We start from the raw sequence: 23,897 nt of genomic DNA, 5'->3' as shown, positions 1-23,897 counted from the left end.
CCACAGACTCCATGCCAGCCGTGGCTGTGTGACATGAAAGCTGTATTTCCAAAACAAAGGGACAATCAGCAGTGCTGCCACCAACACCTCCTCCCTTTGGATAGTCGGAAAGACTATGTCCGGTCCCCTAAAAGAACCTGTTCTTTGCTGTGTGGGGGATAAAATCTTTAACTACCAAATGCCCTTGTTGTCCCTGAATGAAAAAGACGTGATGAACTCTGGCAGGGTCGGGTTGTTCTACAACATCTGAAGCTTTACAAAAATAAATAAACAAATTAAATAGCTTTTGTCTGGTTTGCCTCGTCAGCTTTCATTACTGTAAGGATGGATGCAGCAAAAGAAGTGTTTCCTTCTTTTACTCCAGGATGGAACGAAGCACAGCTTGTCCTCCTGCCCTCTATGGTTCAGGGCTGAGCTCTGTGGCCTATTCTTACTCACCCACTGGAAAAGATTCGACGGCAAAGGCTACTTTGATGGGCTCAACTCCCAGAGTCCCAATTTGAAGTTGTTCTTTTCCACTTAAGGAGACATTTCATCCCTCCCCCCACCTTTCATTTAAAAAAAATGTTTTGAATGCGAAGTGACATCACAAGGACCTCAAGGTAGCTTAATATATAAATTCTGCTAGTTGACACTCTAGGCTGTGTCAGCACACAAGGTCAGCTCAGCTAAACTAACCAGCTGCCAAACAACGACTTCAGGGAAACATTTTTGGATGTACATGTGGCTGAGCCAAAGGCAAACCCAAAAATCTCAAGTGAGAGCATAAGTACTTGGGCTTTAAAAAAAAAAAAATAGGCCATGGTATTTAATCTTGTTAAGCAAGTTTGAGCTGGGCATTTGTCCATGATGGACAATGGAGAATCCTAGAAAAAAGTATCTTTAACTGAGTGACCCTGCTTAGTCCAAGGCCTTGTGCTTATCTCAGCATCGCTACTGGCTGAGATTGGGAACCGACCTGCTCTCCCTGCTATCTTCATGCCTGCCTGTTCAGTAAGATACCAGGGAAAAGATGTATGCAGACCATAGAGAGAATGTTTGTCCTTCTTCAAGTCCTTCAAGCTGTAGGAAGCACACGTCTTGAAGAAGCCTGTAAGAAACTGCCAACATGAGGGGCTAGTGGAGGGCTGGCACAGATAGCTGAAATCTACAGATCTGCTGTGGAATTTACAATATAGTAACAATATATGCACTACCCCCAAGTATGTAGTAGGAGTTTCCAGGCCAGACAAGAGTCTCAAATAAGACACATACACAATGATCAGTCATCATTTGGGCAATGGCTGCCACAGCCTCATTGAATCTTGTTGTGACAGCCCCAAGGAGCAGTATGTTGGCAATTATTAATAAAATGGTCCCTGGGGATTACATAGAGAATGATCAAACATCTATCCAGCTGTGAAGGAAAAAATATCTCTTCTAGTCATGCATTCATTTAAAAATTGCTCCTATAAAAGGGAAATAGAACATGAATCTTCTACATACAATGGGAAAAAAACTCATAAATAACATAGTTACTCTACCAGAAAATTAAATGCAAAGTATACTGACCCTCCTCTTCTGAGATGAGATGGTATAGGTGGTGCTTCTTTGAACACTTCTTGGCCTTTGATTTCTCTGAAGCCTCCATCATAAGTTAGTTGGACAGGGTGACTTTTTAAGTGGTCAGTGGCATTTGGTTCTGTTAAATGAATCCCATTGATTTTCACCGTAGAGTTCCCCATCATAACTGCTTCTTTGTATTGTGTTATCTTCTTTGCTGTAATAACAAGAACATGTTTTCTCAAAGTATTTCTTATTTCAGGAATTAGTGCCTTCCAATGTTATTTTCTATCGTAATTTATAGAATTTTAAAGTTATTTGTTACTTATGTTTTATGGCCAAGCCTCCCTGAACACAAGACTGCACCACAATGACAAGTTTAAATCATCACTTCTGCAGCTAAAAATGAATAGGATCTTAACTCCATTGGCTTCATGTCTACTGGAAAGAAAACAGAATTTAGGGTATGGACTATTTAGTCTACCTACCTATTTCCATGTTCCCTAGTCATATCTTTTCTCATATGTTACATTGTTTCATCTTAAAATAGTTTATCAAGTGCCTCCTTGAGGTCAAACTCTGCCTTAGACACTTGGCTGAATTAGCGGCAAAACAGAGATATTTTGCCTCAAAAATAGTCCATCCTCATGGGTGTAAAAATACAACAGTAATACACCATAATAAATAAGATTTATGGTCTGCTATAACATAATAAGCATGACCAAAGAAAGCAAAAATAGCAGAGAGTAGAAAAGGGTAAAAGGAAGTAGGAAGAGGGGCAATAAGGGGTCATGGGAGCACAAGGGATGTTAATATGGAGGCTGGATGGCAAAAGAGTACCTGGGCTGGGACAGGAACAGCAGGAAAGCAGTGTGGGAGGGGAAGGGGAAAGAGGTGGTCAGAGGGGCCCAGAATGGTACGGCTGGGACTTATTTATAAAGTTTTCTAGTGAGGCCTGAGGTAAAGTTGCACGAAGACATTCTACTTCTGAAACAAAACACAATGAGTTTATAAACACAGACTCTTAGACTTAAAATACCACACTTTTATCATCAGTCAATTGACCATCGAAGTTTTGTCTGGGCTGCTACTGGATTCTATCTAGTCTGTGATAAAATATTTTGTCGAAGGAGAAGAGAAAGTAAATCTGCAGTATGGCAGGAAGGCAGGGGCTTGGGGAGTGAAATGAGCTGCATATAGGAAAATAGTATTTTGCAAGTTTTTCCAAAATGACTCAAGGTTTCTTTTTCTGTACTTATTTAGAAACCAACAAACCCATAAAAGCTAACAATAACAAAACCACCTATTGCAGACTGACCAAGTTCGCAGCTTTCAAAACACTAAACTTTAAACCTAAAGTGAGCCCAGCCCTCATTTTGATGATGAGAAAATTAAGAACTCAAAAGACTAAATGACCCATCTGAGGGCACAGAGAAAGCCAGGCCTACAAGGCAGAATGAACACACACTTCCAAACCCATCAGTTATGGGGTGGAGCAGGTATCTGAACACCACTCAGTAATGTGGGCAAGCTGCTTAACTTTTCTCTCACCTCTTCAATGGCCCATCCCTTCTCTTGTGCCCCATTCTTGGGAATAAAATAAGGATTAAATGATGTGGCCTAGCTGGGCATCAGTGGCTCACACCTGTATCCTAGCTACTCAGGAGACTGAGATCTGAGGATTATGGTTCAAAGCCAGCCCAGGCAGAAAAGTCTATGAGACTTTTATTTCTAATTAACTAAACACACACAAAAAGAGCCAGAAGTAGAGCTATGGCTCAAGTGGTAGAGTGCTAACCTTGAATGAAAAAGCTAAGGGACAGTGCTCAGGCCCTGAGTACAAACCCTAGTACCAACACACACACACACACACACACACACACACACACACACACACTTTGGAGATGTTGTCATTGTTATTGGAACTTTGTCTTCTGGTCCAGGTCCCTGTAACCACACCACTGTACACAACTGTACTACTAAATTACTCAGCACACATATTGTTTTGATTACAAAGCACTTTTAGTCTATTGCTCTTTTAGCATTTCTTTCACTCGTATTTATTAAACACTACCATGTGCCAGGTGCTGTTCTGTACACGAACAATCCTATAGAGAACAAGATGTCCTAGCCATCATAGAACTTCTAGAAGGGGAAACAGAACCATATGTTCTATTCTTCCAGCTACTGGGGTGAGCAGTGGATCATTGCTAACATAGAGCACTACCCTGGGCCCATTCAGACTCCTGATGGAGGGACATCAGTAAAATAAGCATGTATGACAAAGCTTGGTGTCAAAGCTTGTGCACATATATGTAGCACAATGTGGTAATTCTGTCATGGATGTTATGGACATGTCCAAAGGAGACAGCTACGTGCAGCACTGCCACATGGAAACACTGACCTACAGACATTTCTTTCATATCTGCTATATGCCACAACCTGTTTTAGGTTCTTGGGCTACAAGTAGAGAAGTACACATTTCCTTCTGAAATTGCTCAGTGCCGTCACGGAGACAGAGAGGGCAGACGAGAAAAGGGATGAGTGCAGTACAGTGTGGACCCAGCCAGGTAACAAGGAGGTAGAGAGTAGAGAAGATGGGAGTTGATCAGGGAAAGATGTGTGAAAGAGCTGCAGCCTGAGCAGCGGCATCTGGATGGTGAATGGGAGGCAAACAGAAGGGAATGGAGCAGAGTCCAGGTAGCTGCAAGGGCTATTTTGAAATTCTTACTGTCTAAACAAAGAAGTCCACATTTTTCACTGAGCCCAGCAAATTATACAGTGGGTCCTGTCTAAATCTTGAGGTAGAAATGTGGGTGTGGGAACTACAAGGGCTTCCACAGTGCTAGTGGCCCCCTCTGGGTAAGGGGACAGAAGGAGACGGGAGAGAAGGGCTTGGAATTCAAGGCTGGAACCAGGTACCCATAGAGCTGAGCAAGCAACAGAACTGGGACCTCACCCCTTCAACCAGGGGTGAGAAAACTACTGAACCAGCAAATCTAGCCTGCCTCATATTTTTATAAAACTAGGAACTAAAAATGGTTTTTACATTTTTGATTAAAAAAATCAGATGAAGAGCAATGATTTATGACAAGTGAAAATTACATGAAGTTCAAGATTCAGTGGCCAAAAATCAGCAATGGCTGCTTCTATTCTCTACTGCAGTGTTCAATGTGCTGGAGAGAGACTACATGCTCATAGGGGCTTAAGATGATTACAATCTGACTCTTCACAGAAAAATGGTGCTGTCTTCTATGGTTTTCCAAACTGTGTTCTCAAGAGACAGATCCTTCAGTCAAGCAGGTTTGGGAAATGTGGGTTGGACTTAAAGTAAATGGATTTCTTCCCTGGATGGTTTTTCATACCCTTTAATGTGTTTTGGAAGGCCAGGAATGGCCGGTGTTTCCATGACTGATTTAAATGCTGGATCCTTTCCCAAGGAAAATCTGTCCACATTTTGCCTACACTGTTCCGAGATTTCTCTGGAACTCAGTTTGGCAAGCATTCCTGGAGCCATGGGGTGGGGAAGGGGTTGAAAGGTGTTCAACAATGGGCTGCGAAGGTGGCTCAGTGGTAGAGTGCTTGCCTTGATGCATGAGGCCCTGGGTTCGATTCCTTAGCACCATATAAGCAAAAAGAAAAAAAGCCAGAAGTGGCACTGTGGCTCAAGTGGTAGAGCGCTAGTCTTGAGCTGAAGAGCTGAGAAACAGCGCCCAGGCCCAGAGTTCAGGCCCCACGACTTGACACCCCCCCCCCCCAAAAAAAAGGTGTTCAGCAAGGGGATGATGGCATGTGGGTTATTTCCTTCATGACCTCTTATGCTTCATGGGAGACAGAACATGCTCATTTTTCATGGCCACATCTGGTTGGATGCTCAACTTCCCTAGGCTCTGCTTGTAGCTAGCTCCAAAGGCTGCAGACAGGGAAGAGGTAAAAAGAGACACAGGGCAGTGGTGAGGAAGGAGAATGCAGACTGTGAGAAGTAGAAGAGGCCTTGATGACTGAAAGTGTGACAGGCAGGTCCTGAGGTCTCTCTGCAGCTTGAATAACAGGGAATACATTAGCCACAATATCATATCCAGTTTACAAGCAGTTCTGAATTCAAAGCCATACAACTGTGGGCCTAATTGAGATGATTGCCCCATCCTTTCCCCTTCCCCTTTTCAAACCAGAAGGTCCAAACCTGCCCCCACACCCTATGCCCGCCCTTATCTACTGACTTTCAACTACAAAGAACTTTACACTAAGGGCAAGGCTAGGCCCTTTCTCTCCAGGCATAGATGACTTTGGGGCCTTGGTGTGAACAGAACACTTTTTAGACAATAGTGCCTTGGAAATAAAATCCACACAGCTTGTACACAAATGACAGATTCCAAGGCACAGAGCGCCAGTATTTACTTTAAATTGATGTGTGCTTTTAAAACGGCAATGACTATTTTACTGCTGTTATTTCCTGTGTAGAGCCATTGGCCTTTAGGGATGTGAGTTCACTGCTAACAGGTGGATTAGAAGAACCACATTGAAGATATGTTTCACTGCATGTAGGCACGTAGGTGGCGGCTGGCCTCTGTACTGTGACTATTAATGGAGGGAGGGAGGGAACTGAGCTGGGGAAGGAGGGCCTGAGGTTGAGTGGGGGGGAGTGGGGGGGGGGCAGACATTCATCATCCAGTCACTTTCCCATCACCAGGAACTTTTTGGACTCATAGTTTAAAAAAATCTATTTATAATTTGACCCTGAACATAAACTGACAGCTGAAGTGACGTTTCTTGAAGCAATACTTACCATTATGGTGTACCCTAATATTTTCCATTATTTCTATTTTTTAAACAATGCTCATATGGTCTGCCAAATTGTTTTTTATTCTACTAACAGATCTTTCCCTGCAGCTTGGAAAACTCTGTGCATGATCCCACCCATGGCAGGCAGTCTTTAGAACATGGAGTCTCCTGGATTAAGCTCCAGACAACACTGCTGTGGCAGGAGGAAAAATCCCATTCAAGTTTATTTGTTTGTTTGCTTGGTTTTTAACAATAAAATAGGGGCTGGGAATGTGACTTAGTTGTAGAGTGCTTGCCTAGCATGCATGAAGCCCTGGGTTCCATTCCTCAATACCACATACACAGAAAAAGCTGGAAGTGGTGCTGTGGCTCAAGTGGTAGAGTGCTAGCCTTGAGCAAAAGAAGCTCAGGAACAGTGCCCAGGCCCTGAGTTCAAGCCCCAGGACTGGCAAAATAAATTAAGTAAGTAAGAAAGTAAATAAAGTTCTGTTTTAATTTACTGATTCAGATCATTGTAAATATTCAACAATAAATAAGACAGAAGGGGCTGAGGGTGGAAACCTCGCTAATGTCATTCAAAATACAACCCGATCATTTGATACTTGGCTATAAAATAAACATGGGGAGAGAAAGCAAATTTTAAATCATCACCAACCAACCAAAGGAGATGGCAGAGAGAAAGAAGAAAGAAGAAAAAGTGCTCCAGTAACTGGCTTTGGAGGGGATTGCGATGCTGGAGAGTGAGCCACACCCACTCTCTCATGTGGTGGGGGGAGGGGGCTGACACACTCGGGTTTAAAGCTTAACCCTGCTCTGGGAACTTGGCAGGAGCAGCCTGTAGTGGGGAGGAGTCCTGACCCTTAACCTGGAAGGAAAAGGAAGCTTGGAAGCAAGGCCTGGCTGCTTGGTCACAGGGTTAAGCAGCCCCATACATGGCAAGGGACCCATTCAAGTTTTGCTTATGCAGTTTCAGGAACAAGAAAGGTATTAAATCAGAGGATTAGTGTTCATGATAAGAATCTTATCATTCTCATTCATTTTTTAATTGCAATTAATTGTGTGTGTGTGTGTGTGTGTGTGTGTGCACGCGCGCTCAGGTGTGCCAGTCATGGGACTTGATCTCAGGATCTGGGGGCTGACCTTGAGCTTTTGTACTCAAGGCCTAATGCTCTACTACTTGAGCTACAGCTCTACTTTCAGTTTTTTTGTTTTTTTTTTTTTTGGATAGCTAATTGGAGATAAGAGTCTCATGAACTTTCCTGCCTGGGCTGGCTTTGAATCATAATCCTCAGATCTCAAGACTCTGGAATAGCTGGGATTATAGGTAGGAGCCAATGGCATCTGGCTCTCAAATAGACAACTTTTCAAATTCTAAACATTATTCCTTCCTGACGTATGCGAACCAAGTCTTTGGAAATATTTCTCCTAATATCCTTTTACTACACAGAAATGTTTATTTTAAATAAAACTCTGTGTTATTTAGATATTCTTTGTAAACACCTGGGGAAAATACATAAACTACATAATGCCAACTTTTACCCAACATTAACTCTTAGTTTATATGTTAAAAAAACCCCAAAGTTATGGAAAATCACATAAAAATAACTTTTGTAGCAAACTTAAGCAGCATGTCTGTCCCCAGGGTTGAAAGGACATGGCACGGCTTACACTCAGCTGGAGGAAGGGATCTGTCGGGCAGAAGAGCCCCCTGGGAGGCTGCCCGGAACAAGCGTGCCCGGGCACTGCTTATTTTTCGAATCTTTGCAGGGTCCAGTGGGGGCTTAGGCAGGCAGAGGTCCTCTTCTGTGGTGTAAGATGGTGGAGCCTTTGGTTTCTGAAAAGAGAATTTAAAAACCAAAAAGATCGGCATCAGTCTCTGCCTCTCAAGGCTCATTCACTGGAACTAACCTCCTGCTTTCAGGGGGGCACAGGGCTTTGTTTCTTTCTTTCTTTTCCTTCTGGCATCATAGTGGATCCTTAGCTCTACTAGCTCATTAGCCATCAAAATTACCAGGCATCTTTTAAAGTTCCTAAATCTACTTCCATACACTTCCATAAACACTTGAACACTCGTGAGATTATCCATATAGATAGGCCTGTCATCGTTAATTGTTTTTGTCAATTATTTGAATAGACCATTCTGCTACATTGCTTAGCCTATTTGAAAGACACAAGTTACTCAGGCTTGCAAACAAACATGAGCTTTATGAGACGATGAAATTAATATAGTCAACTAGCTTTGTAAAGTACTATGTTCAATTTAGTTCAGAAAAATATGTATTGGACACCTATATTAGCCAAGACTTATGTGAACTATGAATACCAATTTTAGATACCATAGATTCCACTAAAGTTAGGGGTTTTTTGTTTGTTTGTTTGAGATAAGGTCTCTGCAGCCTAGCCTGGCCTTGAGCTCACAGTTCTGTTTTAGCTTCCTGAGTGCTGGATTTTAAGTATGTTACCACTATGCCTCCCTTCAAAGAAGTATTTTTTAAATGATATTAAGAAATTTTAAAGCAAATAGCCTATTTGCGATAAGCCTATTAACCCTAGCCATCATGGACTGCAATCCTCATATTTAGGCTTCCTGCCATATGTGGGATGACAGGTGCATACCACCTGAGAAGCTAGGATTATAGGCATGACCCACTAGCGCCTAGCTTTTTATAATAGACAAGCATCCTTGTATTGAAGCCCAGTAAATGCTAGTTCCCTTCCTTACACACTCAGTTCACTCCCTATTATCAGATTTGGTTCTCAGTCCCTTTGAACTCTTCCCACAAATCAAGACCCTGGCCTATGACATGACTCTAAGGAGGGTACACTAATTTGTCTACACAAATACTGCCACACTTGCTCAGGGCACAGTTGCTTTACTTTGTACTCTCCCCAGTTTGTTGAAAAATAGTTATGAGTGTGACTTGCCCATGAAGCTAATAGTAACAGAAAAGCAAAGAGTATCATATAGGGAAGTAAGTACTTTATATAGTTACGAAAAACAAAATTCATAATTTCAATACTGAAGGTGCAATATAAGGTTTCCTGCACTCTGCAGCTGTGATGTGTCGTCTTCATTGATGGGATTGAGAAGGCTGAGGAGATTAGATTAGTAAAACACAGCTCTGGGCATATCAGTGAAGCTGCTTCCAGTGAGGACTCATTAAAGGAGGTGCCCTATCCCAAATGTGAACAATACAGTCCCATACCATAAGCTGGAGACCGATGGAATATAAGCAAGAAATAGAGGGAGCCCTCTAGCTCAGGCACTCTGACTCCCTGTCTCTCAGGAGCTGAGATACTTCATTCTATCATGAGTTCCTGCCAAGACATTCTTCTACAGCACCAGCCTAGAAGCCACCAAGCGTAGAAACCTCTGAAACTTTGAGCCACACAAATTCTCCCTCCTTTAGGTAGTTTTGCTCAGGTATTTTGTGTGCCACAGCAATGAATAGCTGACCAACAAAGCAGCATATAAAACAAAACAAGTTTATGAAGTTTGCCACATAATAATGTCAATATAGCAAACGGTCTATTTTACAGATACTGAAACTGTTATAAATGTGTTTGGTAGTAAATAAAAGAACTTATTAAAAGGAAAATTATGGTCTGGAGGGTTAATTTTTCCCCAAAAGACGGTAACCAAATTATCTCTGGTGAGCAATATAGTATAACTAACTGTTCCTTGACCAAAAGCATTATTTGCCTGGCACAAAATTACTGTTTATAATAAAATTCATTATGTATCTCACTAGATTGGACTATAAACTAATATGTGTAAGGCATTTTTAATTCCTCAAGAGAAAACTACAAGTCTGCAAATGTGTTTGTGTGCATGTGTGTGTGTGTGTGTGTGTGTGTGTGTGTGTCTGTGTGTCTGTGTGTGTCACTGGGAATTGAACACAGGGCTTTACATGTGTGTCTACCCCTTAAGCCATGCACTGAGCCTTACTCTTTTTTTTTTTTTTGTCAGTCATGGGGCTTGAACTCTGGGCCTGAGCGCTGCCCCTCAGCTCTTCAGCTCAAGGCTAGCCCTCTACCACTTGAGCCATAGTATCACTTCCAGTTTTCTGATGGTTAACTGTAGATAAGAGTCTCGTGGACTTTCATGCCAGGCTGGCTTTGAACCGCCATCCTCAGACCTCAACCTCCTGTGTAGCTAGGATTGTAGGCATGAGCCACCGGCGCCTGGCTGTATTTTACTTCTGAGATCAGGTCCCTAACTTAGCCTGGACTGCCATCAATTTCAAGATCTTACTGTCTCTGCCTGCTGAGTAGCTGGGATTGTACACATTATCACCATGCTCAGCTAAAACTTTATGAGATTTTTTTTTCTTATGAAGTGCAAATAATCTTAGAAATCAGAGAATGTTGTAAATAACTACTAATCTTCACTTGAGAATCTCTCCTCACGGGGTTTTCCTTCTCACTAAACAAACCAACAACTTAAGTAAAATCAAGTACACTGGGAAGGCCAGATTTTAAGACTTGATTTGGCCAATGGAACTCCAGATTCACTGAAGATACAAAGCCAGATTCATTGAAGACACATAGACCATTTTGATGCAACAAACTAGACAAGGAAGGTGTAATTCATAGTTCACTTAAAGGATTAAGCTGGCCTTGATTCATCCTAGAGCCTGAGCCCTTGACTAATCTCTGCCCTTGATTCCTCAGATCCAGAGACTGAAGGCAGGGTCTCCCCAACTCTGCATAAAGGCTGGAAAGCAATTAATGACGTTCCACTCAGAAAGTTGATAATGATGTAATTTATGAGGCAACAGAATGCACACATAGAGTATAAGACCTCTTAGAAGTCAAAAATTAAAATTCTCCTTAGACTAATTTTGTTGTTGTTGGTCATGGGGCTTGAACTCTGGGTCTGGGTGCTGTCCCTCAGCTCTCAACTCATGGCGAGTGCTCGACCACTTGAGCCACAGCGCCACTTCTGGTTTTCTGGTGGTTTATTGGAGACAAGAGCCTCACAGAGTTTTCTGCTCAGGCTGGCTTTGAACTGGGATCCTCAGATCTCAGCCTCTTGAGTAGCTAGGATTCCAAACATGAGCCACTAGTGCCCAGCTAAGATTAATTTTTTGAGGTGTCAGTTCTGTGTGCATTTCTATCACTAAAATTTTCTCCACAGATTTTCTGGATTCCCATCACCTAAAGCCTGTGACTTGCTACTGTATAGTTGCCACACCGTTCAGAAACGGAAGGAAGGAAGGAAGGAAGGAAGGAGAGGAGAAGGAAGAAACAACAATGATCCACAATGACAACATAGGGCTGGGAAGGTGGCTCAGTGGTAGAGCGCTTGCCTTGCATGCATGAGGCCCTGGGTTCGATTCCCCAGCACCACATAAGCAAAAAGAAAAAAAAGCTGGAAGTGGTGCTGTGGTTCAAGTGGTAGAGCACTAGCCTTGAGCTGAAGAGCTGAGAGAGAGTGCCCAGGCCCAGAGTTCAGGCCCCACAACCAGACCCCCCAAAAAACAAACAAACAATGACAACATAGCACGGTAGTTATTCTGGGGAGGCAGTGGTTGGGTGAGGGTAGGGTCAAAGGCTACAAATGATCTCATAGATAGTGTTATAGACTCCATTTTCTTTCTGAATTGCTGACTTCTGAGTGCTTACTTTGTAAATGCATCATGTTGCCTTTTCATGATCTGTGTCTTTTCCGCCAGTCGAAAAGTGGCTAAAAATATTAACTGGGCTTGGTCAGTTTAGGAAACAAGTGGACTGATTCGATGATGGTAAAGATAAAATACCATTTCTCTAATTATTCTCATGATCACATTTCTGTCAATGTTATCCACTAGAAAATAAGAGAACAATTATTTCTATGTATCTAAATTTGAATGCCAGTTAATAAAGCAGAGAAATAAGCCAGGCGCCAGTGGCTCATGCCTATAATCCTAGCTACTAAGGAGGCTGAGATCTGAGGATCATGGTTCAAAGCCAGCCCGGGCAGGAATGTTCCTGAGACTCTTATCTCCAATAAACCACCAGAAAACTGGAAGTGGCATTGTGGCTCAAGTGGTAGAGCGCTAGCCTTGAGCTGAAGAGCTGAGGAACAATGCCCAGGCCCAGAGTTCAAGCCCCATGACCAACAAAAACAAAAAACAAAATAAAGCAGAGAAATAGAAACTGGAATAATCACCCTTCCTATGCATCCTGTCTCACAAAGCTATGGAAGGGAATGGTCCACTAAAACATGTGTGAGTCAAGAAAGAGAAGGACCTGGGATATAGGAAAGAGGAAGAAGCCACAGAGGGGCTGGAGCTGCCTCCTGGGATGATGGCGAACCGTTCCCAGGACAAGTGGTTGGGCTGAAGTTGGAGAGCTTCCAAATGAGGTAAATTCATAGGACACCTCTGGTACCTGAACACACAAAGGCAATTTAGATTTCCAGTAAGAAAGTTGATGACTAGCTGGGAAGGTGGCTCAGTGGTAGAGTACTCGCTTTGCATGCATGAGGCCCTGGGTTCAATTCCTCAGCACCACTTAAGCAGAAAAAGCAGGAAGTGGCGCTGTGGCTCAAGTGGTAGAGCGCTAGCCTTGAGTTGAAGAGCTGAGGGACAGCATCCAGGCCCAGAGTTCAGGCCCCATGACAAAAAGAAAAAAGAAAAAAAAAGAACGTTGATGAATGAAAATCCTGAAAGCAATACAATTAACACCCTAGGGAAAAAACATTGGTGAAGGTAAGAATAAAAAGAGAGAAGCATTATTAGTTATCATCAATTCAAAGCTCAGCTATGAACAGGTTTTATATAATTACTGCCCAAAAAAACTGATCTAACCAGTTATCATCCACTTATATTGGAAAGACAGCAGTGGGGAAGAAGAAGGGTAAATGTGTGGTGACAGGAAATGAGAAGACATACAAGAGTGGGATTCCTATTGTCCTTCAAAGTCATAATTCTTCTAGCTCATAAGTCAGAGAACAGCAAGACAACGTGCTATTTAAAACCTGGACACACACACACACACACACACACACACACTGAAAAAAAATACCAAGAGACTGTGAGAATGTGTTAAAAGAAGTCAAAAGAAGAAAAAATGAAGAATTAGGGACCAGGAGACTGCTTGATTTGCTTTTTGTTTTTTTTTATAACAGGTCTCTCTCTTTCTCTCTTTCTCTCTCTCTCTCTCACACACACACATACACTTAAAGAGTACATGTACAATTTTCACAAATTTTACATATAATATGTATACATAACTGTTAAAAAAAAGGAAATAATATGTATAGAACTGTTTCAAAAACAAAAATATTGTGAATTATTTGTTTACCAAATGACTTTAAAATTCTTTATTATCAGGTAGGTGCCAGTGGCTCATGCCTATAACCCTAGCTACTCAGGAGGCTGAGATCTGAGGACCACGGTTCAAAGCCAACCTGGGCAGGAAAGTCCATAAGACTAATCTCCAATTAATCACCACAAAGCTGGAAATGGAATTGTGGCTCAAGTAGTAGAGCACAAAAGCTCATAGTTAGTGCCGAGACCCTGAGCTAAAGCCCCAGGACAAGTACATGCAAAATAATTATTATCAAGGTATAGGTAAGCTCTAGAAGTGTTTCCCGAGCTATTAGCCATTATATTTGAAAAAACATAAGAATATGCTTTCATATTAAATTATTACTCCATGTAGGCCTAGGTGATACTTTTCTTCTATGCACTTCTATGTGCCAACTGCCAGTGTTTTTGGAAGCCACTTTGCAACAGTGGTGGGGATGTGCAGTACTCACCAGCTCCAGTGGACTGAGACGAGCACTTGAGATAGGCCTGGAGTCAGGTAACTCAAAACTGGATGCATGAAGGCTGGCATGAGAGATGGTGCAGTTATTAGTTTGGGATGAATTCTACCTTTTGTTTCTAATATATGTTAGTAAACTCTAGTTGAAAAGCAAGTATTCAATACATAAACCTTAAGAAGAAAAAGCAATTTAAAATTTTACAATACATGTTTTATTGACAGTTCTTTTTATTACCTAAATATATTGAATAATTAAGTATATACAGTGATTTTTTTCAAAAGCTTTGTTCATATCATTTTATAAAGTTGGTAGAACAATCACTATTAAAATTTTTATTCTAAGGTAGCTGCTGGAACTCAAGGACTAAAATTGTTTTTAAGAATCTTGAACAAGGGCTGGGAAGGTGGCTCAGTGGTAGAGCGCTTGCCTTGCATGCCTGAGGCCCTGGGTTCGATTCCTCAGCACCACATAAGCAAAAAGAAAAAAGCCAGAAGTGGTGCTGTGGCTCAAGTGGTAGAGCACTAGCCTTGAGCTGAAGAGCTGAGGGACAGCGCCCAGGCCCAGAGTTCAGGCCCCATGACTGGACCCCCCCCCCCTCAAAAAAAAAAAAAGAATCTTGAACAAAAGTCAAACTTTAAAAAGTAACTATTGCCAGGCGCTGGTGGCTCACACCTGTAATCCTAGCTACTCAAGAGGCTGAGATCTGAGGACTGCAGATCAAAGTCAGCCTGGGCAGGAAAAGTCTGTGAGACTCTGATCTCCAATAAACTACTCAGAAAACACGAAGTAGCACTGTGGCTCAAGTGGTAGACGGCTAGCCTTGAGCTGAAGAGCTGAGGGACAACACCCAGGCCCAGAGTTCAAGCCCCACAACTGACCCTCCCCCACAAAAAAGTAGCTATTGAGGATGGTTATGATCTAGAAGCACTGTGTACATAAATACTCCTGTTCAAATAAAACCCCCTTTTACAACTACTTGATATCAATAAAAATAAAGAAGTATCTACCTTAGAAGAACAACCCTCCCAACTATCTTGAAAATCAATTAGAAAATCTATCACACCAACAAACTAAAGAAGAAAAATTTTAACCAGGTGCTGGTGGCTCATGCCTCTAATCCTAGCCTGTCCCGAGGCTGAGATCTGAGGATTGAAGTTCAAAGCCAGCCCAAGCAGAAAAGTCTGTGAGACTCTTGTCTCCAATTAACAACCAGAAAACCAGAAGTGGCACTGTGGCACACAGTGATAGAGCACTAGCCTTAAGCAAAACAAGCTCAGGGCCCATGCCCAGGCCCTGAGTTCAAGTCCCATGACCTACAAAAAAAAAAAGGGAAAAAAAGAAGAAAAATCTATGATTTTATCAATACATTATGCAAAGGAAGAAAATGAGCATTTGTAAATTCCAATACCCATTCATGGCAAAAGCTCTTAGTAAACTAGGGCTACAGTGAAACTTCTCCAACTTCAAAAAGAATATCTACAAAAATCCTACAGGTAACATCATACTTTATGATGAAAAACTTGAAACTTACTCACTAAGGTCAAGAACAAGGCAAGGATATTCCTTTCCATCATTGGTTCTTAACATCATACTAGGTATCCTAGCTAATGCACTAAGACAAGCAAAGGTATGAAAAGGTGTACAGATTGAGAATGAATGAAGAAATAAAACTATCACTGGGTGGGGTGTCATTTGCCTGTAGTCCTAGAACTTGGGCCATATAGCAAGGCCTTGTTTTAACACTCCCCCCATACCCAAAAAAAGAAAAAGAAAAAATGAAAATCATTTTTGCAAATGATATGATCATCTATGTGGAAAAATCCTAAAGAATGGACATAAACAAAACTAAGAAGCTCCTGGAATGAATAGCTGATTATAGCAGGTTACAGGATAGAAGATTAATACAAAGCCAATGCCTTCCTTATATGTCAGTAATGAGCAGCAGAAACTGAAATGAAAACACAACAGCATTTAAATTAGCTATTCCTATAAAAAGAAACACCCAGTTATAAATATGACAATATATATACTATCTATGAGGAAATTTTATGAGCCAATGGAAAAAAATCAAAGGAAAACTAAATGGACAGACATTCCATTTCCATGGATAGGAAAACTAAATGTTGTCAAAATAGGAGTTATTCCTAGCTTGATGTATAGATCCAATGCAATCTTGTCCAAAATTTTGTCAAGTTATTTTGTTGATACCAATAAACTGATTCTAAAGTTAATATGGAGACAAAAGATCCAGAATAGCCAATGTAACATTGGAGAAGAACAACAACTGTAATGATATAGTAATCAAGCACTATGATTCTGGCGAGAGAAGCAGATCAATGGAACAGAGCCCAGATAGATCCATAAAAGTCCCCGTCTTTGACAGAGGAGGAAAGACAGTACAGGTGTTCCTTGACTCACGGTGGAGTTAGGTGCCAACAAACCTATCGGAACTTAAAAATGTATTCAATCTATGTAACCTAGCTAGACCATAACTTAGTAACCCAGTTATTTGCTCTCATGATCCTGTGCCTGACTAGAAGTTATATCTTGCCAGTGCTGATCTCTAGCTCAGAAAAAGATTAGACTTCAAAATTCAATAGCCCAATTTCTACTAAACAAACATCACTTTCACATTATTGTCAAGTAAAAAAAAACACCTCATAATTGAACTACTAAGTCAGGAACTTTTCAGTGCAAAAAGATACATGCTGCTCAGACAACTGGATATATGCAAAAAATAAGGGAAGAGGGAGGAACTAGATAGACTTTACATGCTTTACAAAAAGTAGCTCAAGTCAGGCACCGGTGGCTCATGCCTGTAATCCTAGCTACTCAGGAGGCTGAGATCTGAGGATCACGGTTCAGAGCCAGCCCGGGCAGGAAAGTCTGTGAGACTCTTTTTTTTTTTTTTTAATTTTTTTTAATTGTGAAAATACCATACAGAGGGGTTACAATTACACGGGCAAGATAATGAGTACATTTCTTATCAAGCATTGTTGCTTCCTCCTTTGTTTCCTCTTCCCATCCCTTCCCATCACCCCTCCCCCCACCCCCCCAAAGTTATAAAGTTCATTTTTCAACATAATGATTTGTACATCTCATTGTTGCAATGGGTCCACCTGTATCCCTATTTAAACAATTTGTTTTTTCCTTCCCCACCACAAATTATACCAACATCAAATACAGTGAAAGCAGGGGTTATAATAAAAACCACTAGAAAACCGGAAGTGGTGCTGTGGCTCAAGTGGTAGAGCGTTTGCCTTGAGCTGAAGAGCTCAGGGACAGGGCCCAAACCCAGAGTTCAAGCCCCACAACTGACCAAAAAAAAAAAAAAGTAGCTCAAATTTATTCACAGATCTAAATGTAAGAGTGAAAACTATAAAATCTGACAAGATAACACAGGAGAAAGTCTAGATGACCTTAGATTTGGATAAGGTATGACCCATATATAGTACCAAAGGCATGATCCATGAAAGGATTGCTAAGCTAAACTTCATTAAAATTAAAAGTGTCTTCTCTGTAAGTAAAAACAACACTAACAGAAACAACCCCGTTAAAATAGCAGAAAGAATAACCATAGTCTGATAGAAAATATTTGCAAAGCATATAGGATAAAGGATTGTTATCCAAAATACCCCCAAATACTTGAGACTCGACCACAAGAAAACAAACAACCCAAAACAACCCAATTTAAAAATAAAATGGACTGCAGACCTTAACATATGCCTGACTGAAGAAGACATGCTTAAAAAAAAAAAAAAAAGCGTATGTAAAGATGCTCCAAACCGCATAGCATCAGGGAAGTGCAGATTAGAGCAAGAGATACCATTAGAATGGACCAAATCCAGAACACTGACAATGCCAAGTATGAATAAGGGGATGTAGAGGAACAGGAACTCTCGTTCATTGCCAATGGGGATATAAAATGGTATGGTCATTTTGGAAGACAATTTGGATTTTTTTTTGGTTTGTTTGTGTTTTACCACATAACCTAGAAATCATGCTCATTAGTTGTCATCCAAAAGAGCAGAAAACTTCCACCCACCTAAAAATTGGTTCATAGTTATTCATAGTATCCATGTATATGCCGCAAATCTATGTAACTGCCCAAACTTGAAAGCAAGTGAAGTACCCTTCAGTAGGTAAATGGATAGACTGTGGTATATTCAAGTAACGCAAGTGCTAAAATGAATCAAGCTGCCAGGCTATGGAAAACCATGATGGAAGCTTAAATGCATGTTACTCAATGAAAGAAGCCAATGTGAAAAGACGACATGACTCTTCCTGTATGACATCCAACATGACAAAAGTATAGAGATAGTAATAAGATCAGTGGTTGGAGAAAGGAGAACTACTAAATAGGTAGAGTAGAATGAAGGGGAGATGTAAGCTGGCGGTTAGAACACCTGAGTGTACACAAAAGGGAAGTGTCTATACCTGAAGGTGGAAGGAGGTCTGTTTTCTTGTGTTCTTGATGAGGAAGATCCAAATAGTTTCCTCTGGTCTTCCTGAGGTGTAAATGGTCGTTGGGTTTTCAGGGTTCTTAACGCATTCCGAGCTTCACTTATAATTTCTGCACTGGTCTTCAGCTTGGCCACTGAAGGTTGATAAAATGGATCCAGTTTTTCTAACTTTTTATCACTTGAAGATAGCATCTTTCCTTTTAAAGTAAAATATTCTTCAGCTAGACACGACACCCTGCAAATATATGGTACAATAAACAAACACCAACTGTTTTGTGTGTGTGTGTGTGTGTGCCAGTAGTGGGGCTTGAACTCAGGGGCTGGTCACTGTCCAGCTTTTTGCTCAAAGATGGCACACTACTACTTGAGCCACAGCTCTACTTCTGGATTTTTTTTTTCTGGTAATTAGAAGTAAAGAGATAAGATGTTGCATGGATTTACCTGTCTGGGCTGATTTTGAACTATGAACCTTAGATCTCAGCCTCCTGAATAGCTCACAGTCATAAGTCACCTGTATCTGGCTAACACCAACAGTTTTTACTCAATAGTTCAGAAAGGAGTGCTGAAACCCGTATGTATGTACCAAACAATTCCTCTATGGCAAGCTTGAAAAATATAATGAGCAATTTGTAGGTAACAATACGAGCATATATAGGGCAAAGATGAGAGAGCAGCTCTCAAATGATGGGCTGTAAAGTTGTGTCCATATTCCATTGAGAGAAAGATATGTACAGGGAACAATCAAACTCACACATGCTGGGCAAATGCTCTACCACTGAGCGCTGCTCTCAGCCCTCGTCTCATAGTCTTCAACCTATAGGAAAACACTGATGGGTATCTGTTAAAACCTTCTAAATTTTCCTTTTCTTTCCCACTGTCCTGCTCAAAACATGCTAGTGTAAGGCTAAATTTTAGATAGGGCCTACTTTGAAACCACATTTGTCTTTACTCTGAAAGGTTTAGTTCCACAGTTGTCCACATTTATGAATGAATTGATCCAAATCACCTTCATTTTGTGATCATATCCTAGATGAATGAATACCAAAGCTCAATAGCAAATGTTTCTTTGCCCACCCATTTTGCTCAGCTGAAATCACATGTAAAGAGCCATGAGGATGCAGATCCTGTTCAAGTACTATTGTAGCCTACAATCACAAACTAATTTGGAAATGGTCCAGATTTTTGCTTTGCTTTTGCTTTGTGGTTCCAGGGCTCAAACCCAGGGCTTTACACATGCCAGGCAAATAATCTACTAGTGAGCTGCATCTCCAACCCTTTTTTCAAAACTTCATTCTAATTGGTGTAATTTTTTTTTGGGGGGGGGAGTCCAGTCGTGGGGCCTGAACTCTGGGCCTAGGGGCTGTTCCTCAGCTCTTCAGCTCAAGGCTAGCAACTCCACCACTTCTGGCTTTTTTCTTTTTGTTTATGTGATGCTGAGGAATGGAACCCAGGGCCTCAGGCATACAAGGCAAGCGCTCTACCACTGAACCACCTTCCCAGCCCTCTAATTGGTATAATTTTAATACACTAAATTAGTATAAATAATGGGACTGCTAGGGGAAAGACTTCACCAACAGGAGAAATTTTAAAGCTGAAGTTTTGGGGGTTTTTTCTTCCTAGTTTGGGGAAAAGTTCAGCCATAATTTCATGAAATTTATACTTAATTGAAAATGACAATCACCTGGTGCCAGTAGCTGACACCTGCAATGCTAGCTACTCAATAGGCCAAGGTTCAAAGTCAGCCAGGTAGGCAAGTCTGTGAGAGACTTGTCTCCAATTAACTTTCAAAAAGCCAGAAGCAGAACTGGGGCTCAAGTGGTAGAGTGCTAGCTTTAAGGAATAAAGCTCAAGGACAGTGCCCAGGCCCTGAGTTCAAGCCCCAGGACCAGCACAAAAAATAAATAGCAACAAAACATTTGTCTTTTTCTTTGCTAATACTCGCCTGAACCAGATCCTTCTTGCTGAATGCAATACTGAGCTATGAGGGTATGACAGGGGAAAAGGCTGGGCACTGCACACTTGTACTAGGCAAATGAAATTCTCAGGACTCTTTCCATGACTGAATTTCTTTGGTGTTAATACAAGCATCTAAACAGGCCACTTGTAGCTCTGTGACCTTGAATAAGACCTTGAACATCTCTAAACCTGTTTCCTCCTCTATAAAACATGGACAGGGGGCTGGGAAGGTGGCTCAGTGGTAGAGTGCTTGCCTTACATGCATGAGGCCCTGGGTTCGATTCCTCAGCACCACATAAGCAGAAAAAAAAGCTGGAAGTGGCACTGTGGCTCAAGTGGTAGAGCGCTAGCCTTGAGCTGAAGAGCAGAGGGACAGCGCCCAGGCCCAGAGCTCAGGCCCCACGACCGGACCCCAAAAAAAATAAAATAAAACATGGACAGTAATAATAATACTCTCAAGATCTGTTTTGAGAATCAAACGAAATGATTCAAGCAAAGTGCTTTACCATAGTGCCTGATCCTCAGAAAACATTAACAATTCCTGCCCAAGTGATAGCTGATAAAGGATGCAGACAATTTTCTCCCATGCCTGCAAAGTGCATTTTAAAAAACAAGAAATGGCAGAAGATAATGACAGGTTAAGTGTTTCACGTATTTTGTTAAGTTTTAAATTTTAAATACAGGTGTTTTCCTCTCCGAAATCAGTGATATTTTATTAAGTATTTTATTGATATCAGCTATGCCAAATTAACACCAACAACGAATCAGATTCACAAAAACAGGATACAAAAGAAGTAAAGTGTAAAAGTTAAAAGAAATCTGAGGCAGGGTGGGAAGACCTGCTGTTACGGTAACTCGTGGCAAGTTACTCACAGATATTTTAATGTATGGTAAATATTGTCACAATGCACTTCACTGAGGTTCTACCCGCGGCATAAGAGAGCCTAGGCGCGATCGTGTGACCTCGGTCGCCGGCGTGACAAAGCCCAGTCTACCACACTCTCACGGGGCAAACACTACGGAACTGTTACATACCGGGCATGAGACTCGGGACCAGGGTCTACAAATCGCTGCCCGCACCCAACCGCACGTGGAGACCCCGCACGGCCCAGCTCTCCCGCTCCGAGCACAGGAGGGGTCCCCGGTGAACCCGCGGGGGTCGCCTCACCTCCCGCGCGGACAGTGGCACCTCACTCCTCACTCGGGGCAATGGCCGCTCCTCCAGGGGTCCAGGCCAGGGCCGAGCGCCCCAGCATCCTAACCCCGCCCGCCCCGGGCCCCCGCAGCGCTCCGGCTCTGCCCCGCTGGGCACGGTCTCCATGGTAACGTACACAAACCACCTCTTGGAGACGCCCGGGCGGCCCAGGCTGCACGGTGAGGCCACCCTGGGCAGGCGAAGGGGCCGGGGAATGAATCTGGGAGTGGGTACAAGAAAAGGGGCTTCTAACCTGACCCAGAGCACCTGTGATGAGCACTGAAGACAGGGACACCAGCCGGGATCAGCTCATCCACCCGCTTTCCGAAAGCCGCCAAGCACCCGCAGGGCTGGAACAGGTGTGGTGGGGCGGGGCGGGGCGAGGGTGCAACCCCTCCCTCTGGGCCTGCGCCAGTCCCAGTCCCGCCATCCCAACGCATGCGTAGAGGTGCCAAGGCGCCCCCCCCCCGCGGGGGGAGATGCAAGGGGAGGGGGAGGGGTGCGGGAGTGAAAGCCTAGGGCACCAAGCACAAGAGCTGGTCTTCCAAATGAGCAGTTTTCCCCAGTTCGTTAATCCTCGGCGAGATTCTCCGCACCTTGATTGAACAACTGGGGGACGACAGCTTAGGGTTTAGGAAATAGAATTTACTGGTTACAATTAAGCCTCTGGGTATCCCCAGACCCAGATCCTTAACAGCTCCGTTTCCTCTTCTGTAAAGTGGAGGGCAATATGTAATAGTGCCTCCCTAGGTCTTAAGACTGCTACACAGATTGAATGAGAAAATAAATATAAAGCAGTATGGACGTGGCAATCCATGCATATTAACTGTTATTAAGCCTCGGCATTTGTGCAACAAAGTGCATTAACCCATCTCTTAGAGAATCTCTGCCCCTGGAGGTGGGCAGCCTGTGTTCCCCCTCATAGGAGAGGAGCTCTCAGGGAAGCGTCAGAGATTGGGGTGTAGGTCCCCCGGGGTCCAGTCATTTTTGTTGGGACTGCAATGTCATAAGAACCCCCACTTATATGTTATGTCATTTGAATTCTGTTCAACAACACTTTACAGTGCTAAGTACAAGTGAGACCATAATCACTCCCCATTCAGGTTTGCACCGCATTTTATAAATATAAAGTAGTGTTGTCAACATTGGAAAAATGCCACATCCCTTGGTGATAAATATATTGTAAAGAATAATTAAATTGAAAATAGTTTTGAACACATACTACGTGCACAGTGGGAAAGGATACCTTAACTAAAGGTTATGTAAAAATTCTTCAAAATACCCAATAGGATTTTCACCATCATAGACAAAAAGAATACTTGATTAATTGTAGGATCACAAATAAAATATCCATGCTTTAGGTGGTTGAAATGTTTTCTTTGTTTCCCTCTTTTTTGTTGTTTGAAACCTTCTCTAATGACTCAACGTGAATTATCATGTATCAACAGCAATACACTGGCCACTCCATTGGACAATGTGACTGTTACCCGTTTGACATATAGGCAATATTTTAATATATAGCTAGTATTGTAAGATCACATTTTGTGAGATGTAATTCTTCTGTGTATCTTCTGTCCCCAGATGGAGAGTTAAGTAGAGCCCTAGACTTTTTTGCTTATTTTTAGATAGTTGACAGACTGATAGTATCTACGTTTCAGCCACAGCTTCAGTCCAACTTATGTTGTATTCAAAACATAACAAATATGTCAAACTTCACTTGAATTACAGGCAACTCAATCTGCATCTCCAAGGCTTAACGTCTATGACCTTCCTTCCCAGAAGAGATGCAGTTGGCTTAGGCTGAGCCTCCCCTAGTCCCTAGAGGATCTTTAAGACCCAAGAAGGCAAGGAAGAAGAAGGAGGAAAGTAAGGAGGTGAAGCACTTCCTTTCAGAGTTGACTGGCTTGGAGCTCACTGTGCTGGACCATGATGGTTCAATGAACTCATGTGGGTCTGTTCTGGGCTCTTGGTAGTTTTCAGGGAGGAGAATTTCCTGGAGACTCTTTGTTCTGGTAGATGCTTTGGACTTCTAAAAATCTAAATTTCATTCCATCTTCCACTGCCCTCTAAGATGAAACCCAAGGAAAAGTCTATACAACCTTTGCTGTCTGGCCTCTCAGCATGCAGGCTTATCCTACCCCACCCCCTGCAGCCATAGGAAATTGATGTCTGCAGGTCCACCCAAAAAGCCTTTCTCACTGGT

General features: G+C 42.2%; 1 protein-coding gene across 1 annotated transcript in view; it reads right to left on the bottom strand.

The window, feature by feature from the left end:
- The window catches only part of Armc2 (armadillo repeat containing 2), a 100,933-nt gene extending 79,349 nt beyond the window's left edge, over positions 1–21,584 (bottom strand). The window contains exons 1-5 of the mRNA XM_042675029.1: positions 21,535–21,584; positions 18,518–18,778; positions 14,072–14,144; positions 7,993–8,158; positions 1,552–1,759 (exon numbers count right to left, since the gene is read on the bottom strand). Of these exons, the coding sequence (XP_042530963.1) occupies positions 1,552–1,759; positions 7,993–8,158; positions 14,072–14,144; positions 18,518–18,735 (665 nt within the window). The 5' untranslated portion in view covers positions 18,736–18,778; positions 21,535–21,584. The remainder of the gene's footprint in view (positions 1–1,551; positions 1,760–7,992; positions 8,159–14,071; positions 14,145–18,517; positions 18,779–21,534) is intronic.
- Positions 21,585–23,897: the final 2,313 nt, after the last annotated feature.

This window comes from Dipodomys spectabilis, unplaced genomic scaffold (assembly GCF_019054845.1).
Source record: "Dipodomys spectabilis isolate Male_0828 unplaced genomic scaffold, ASM1905484v1 ptg000001l, whole genome shotgun sequence".
Classification (NCBI taxonomy): Eukaryota; Metazoa; Chordata; class Mammalia; order Rodentia; family Heteromyidae; genus Dipodomys; species Dipodomys spectabilis.
The sequence above is the reverse complement of the archived record's forward strand: the minus strand, read 5'-3'. Positions and strand labels throughout refer to the sequence as shown.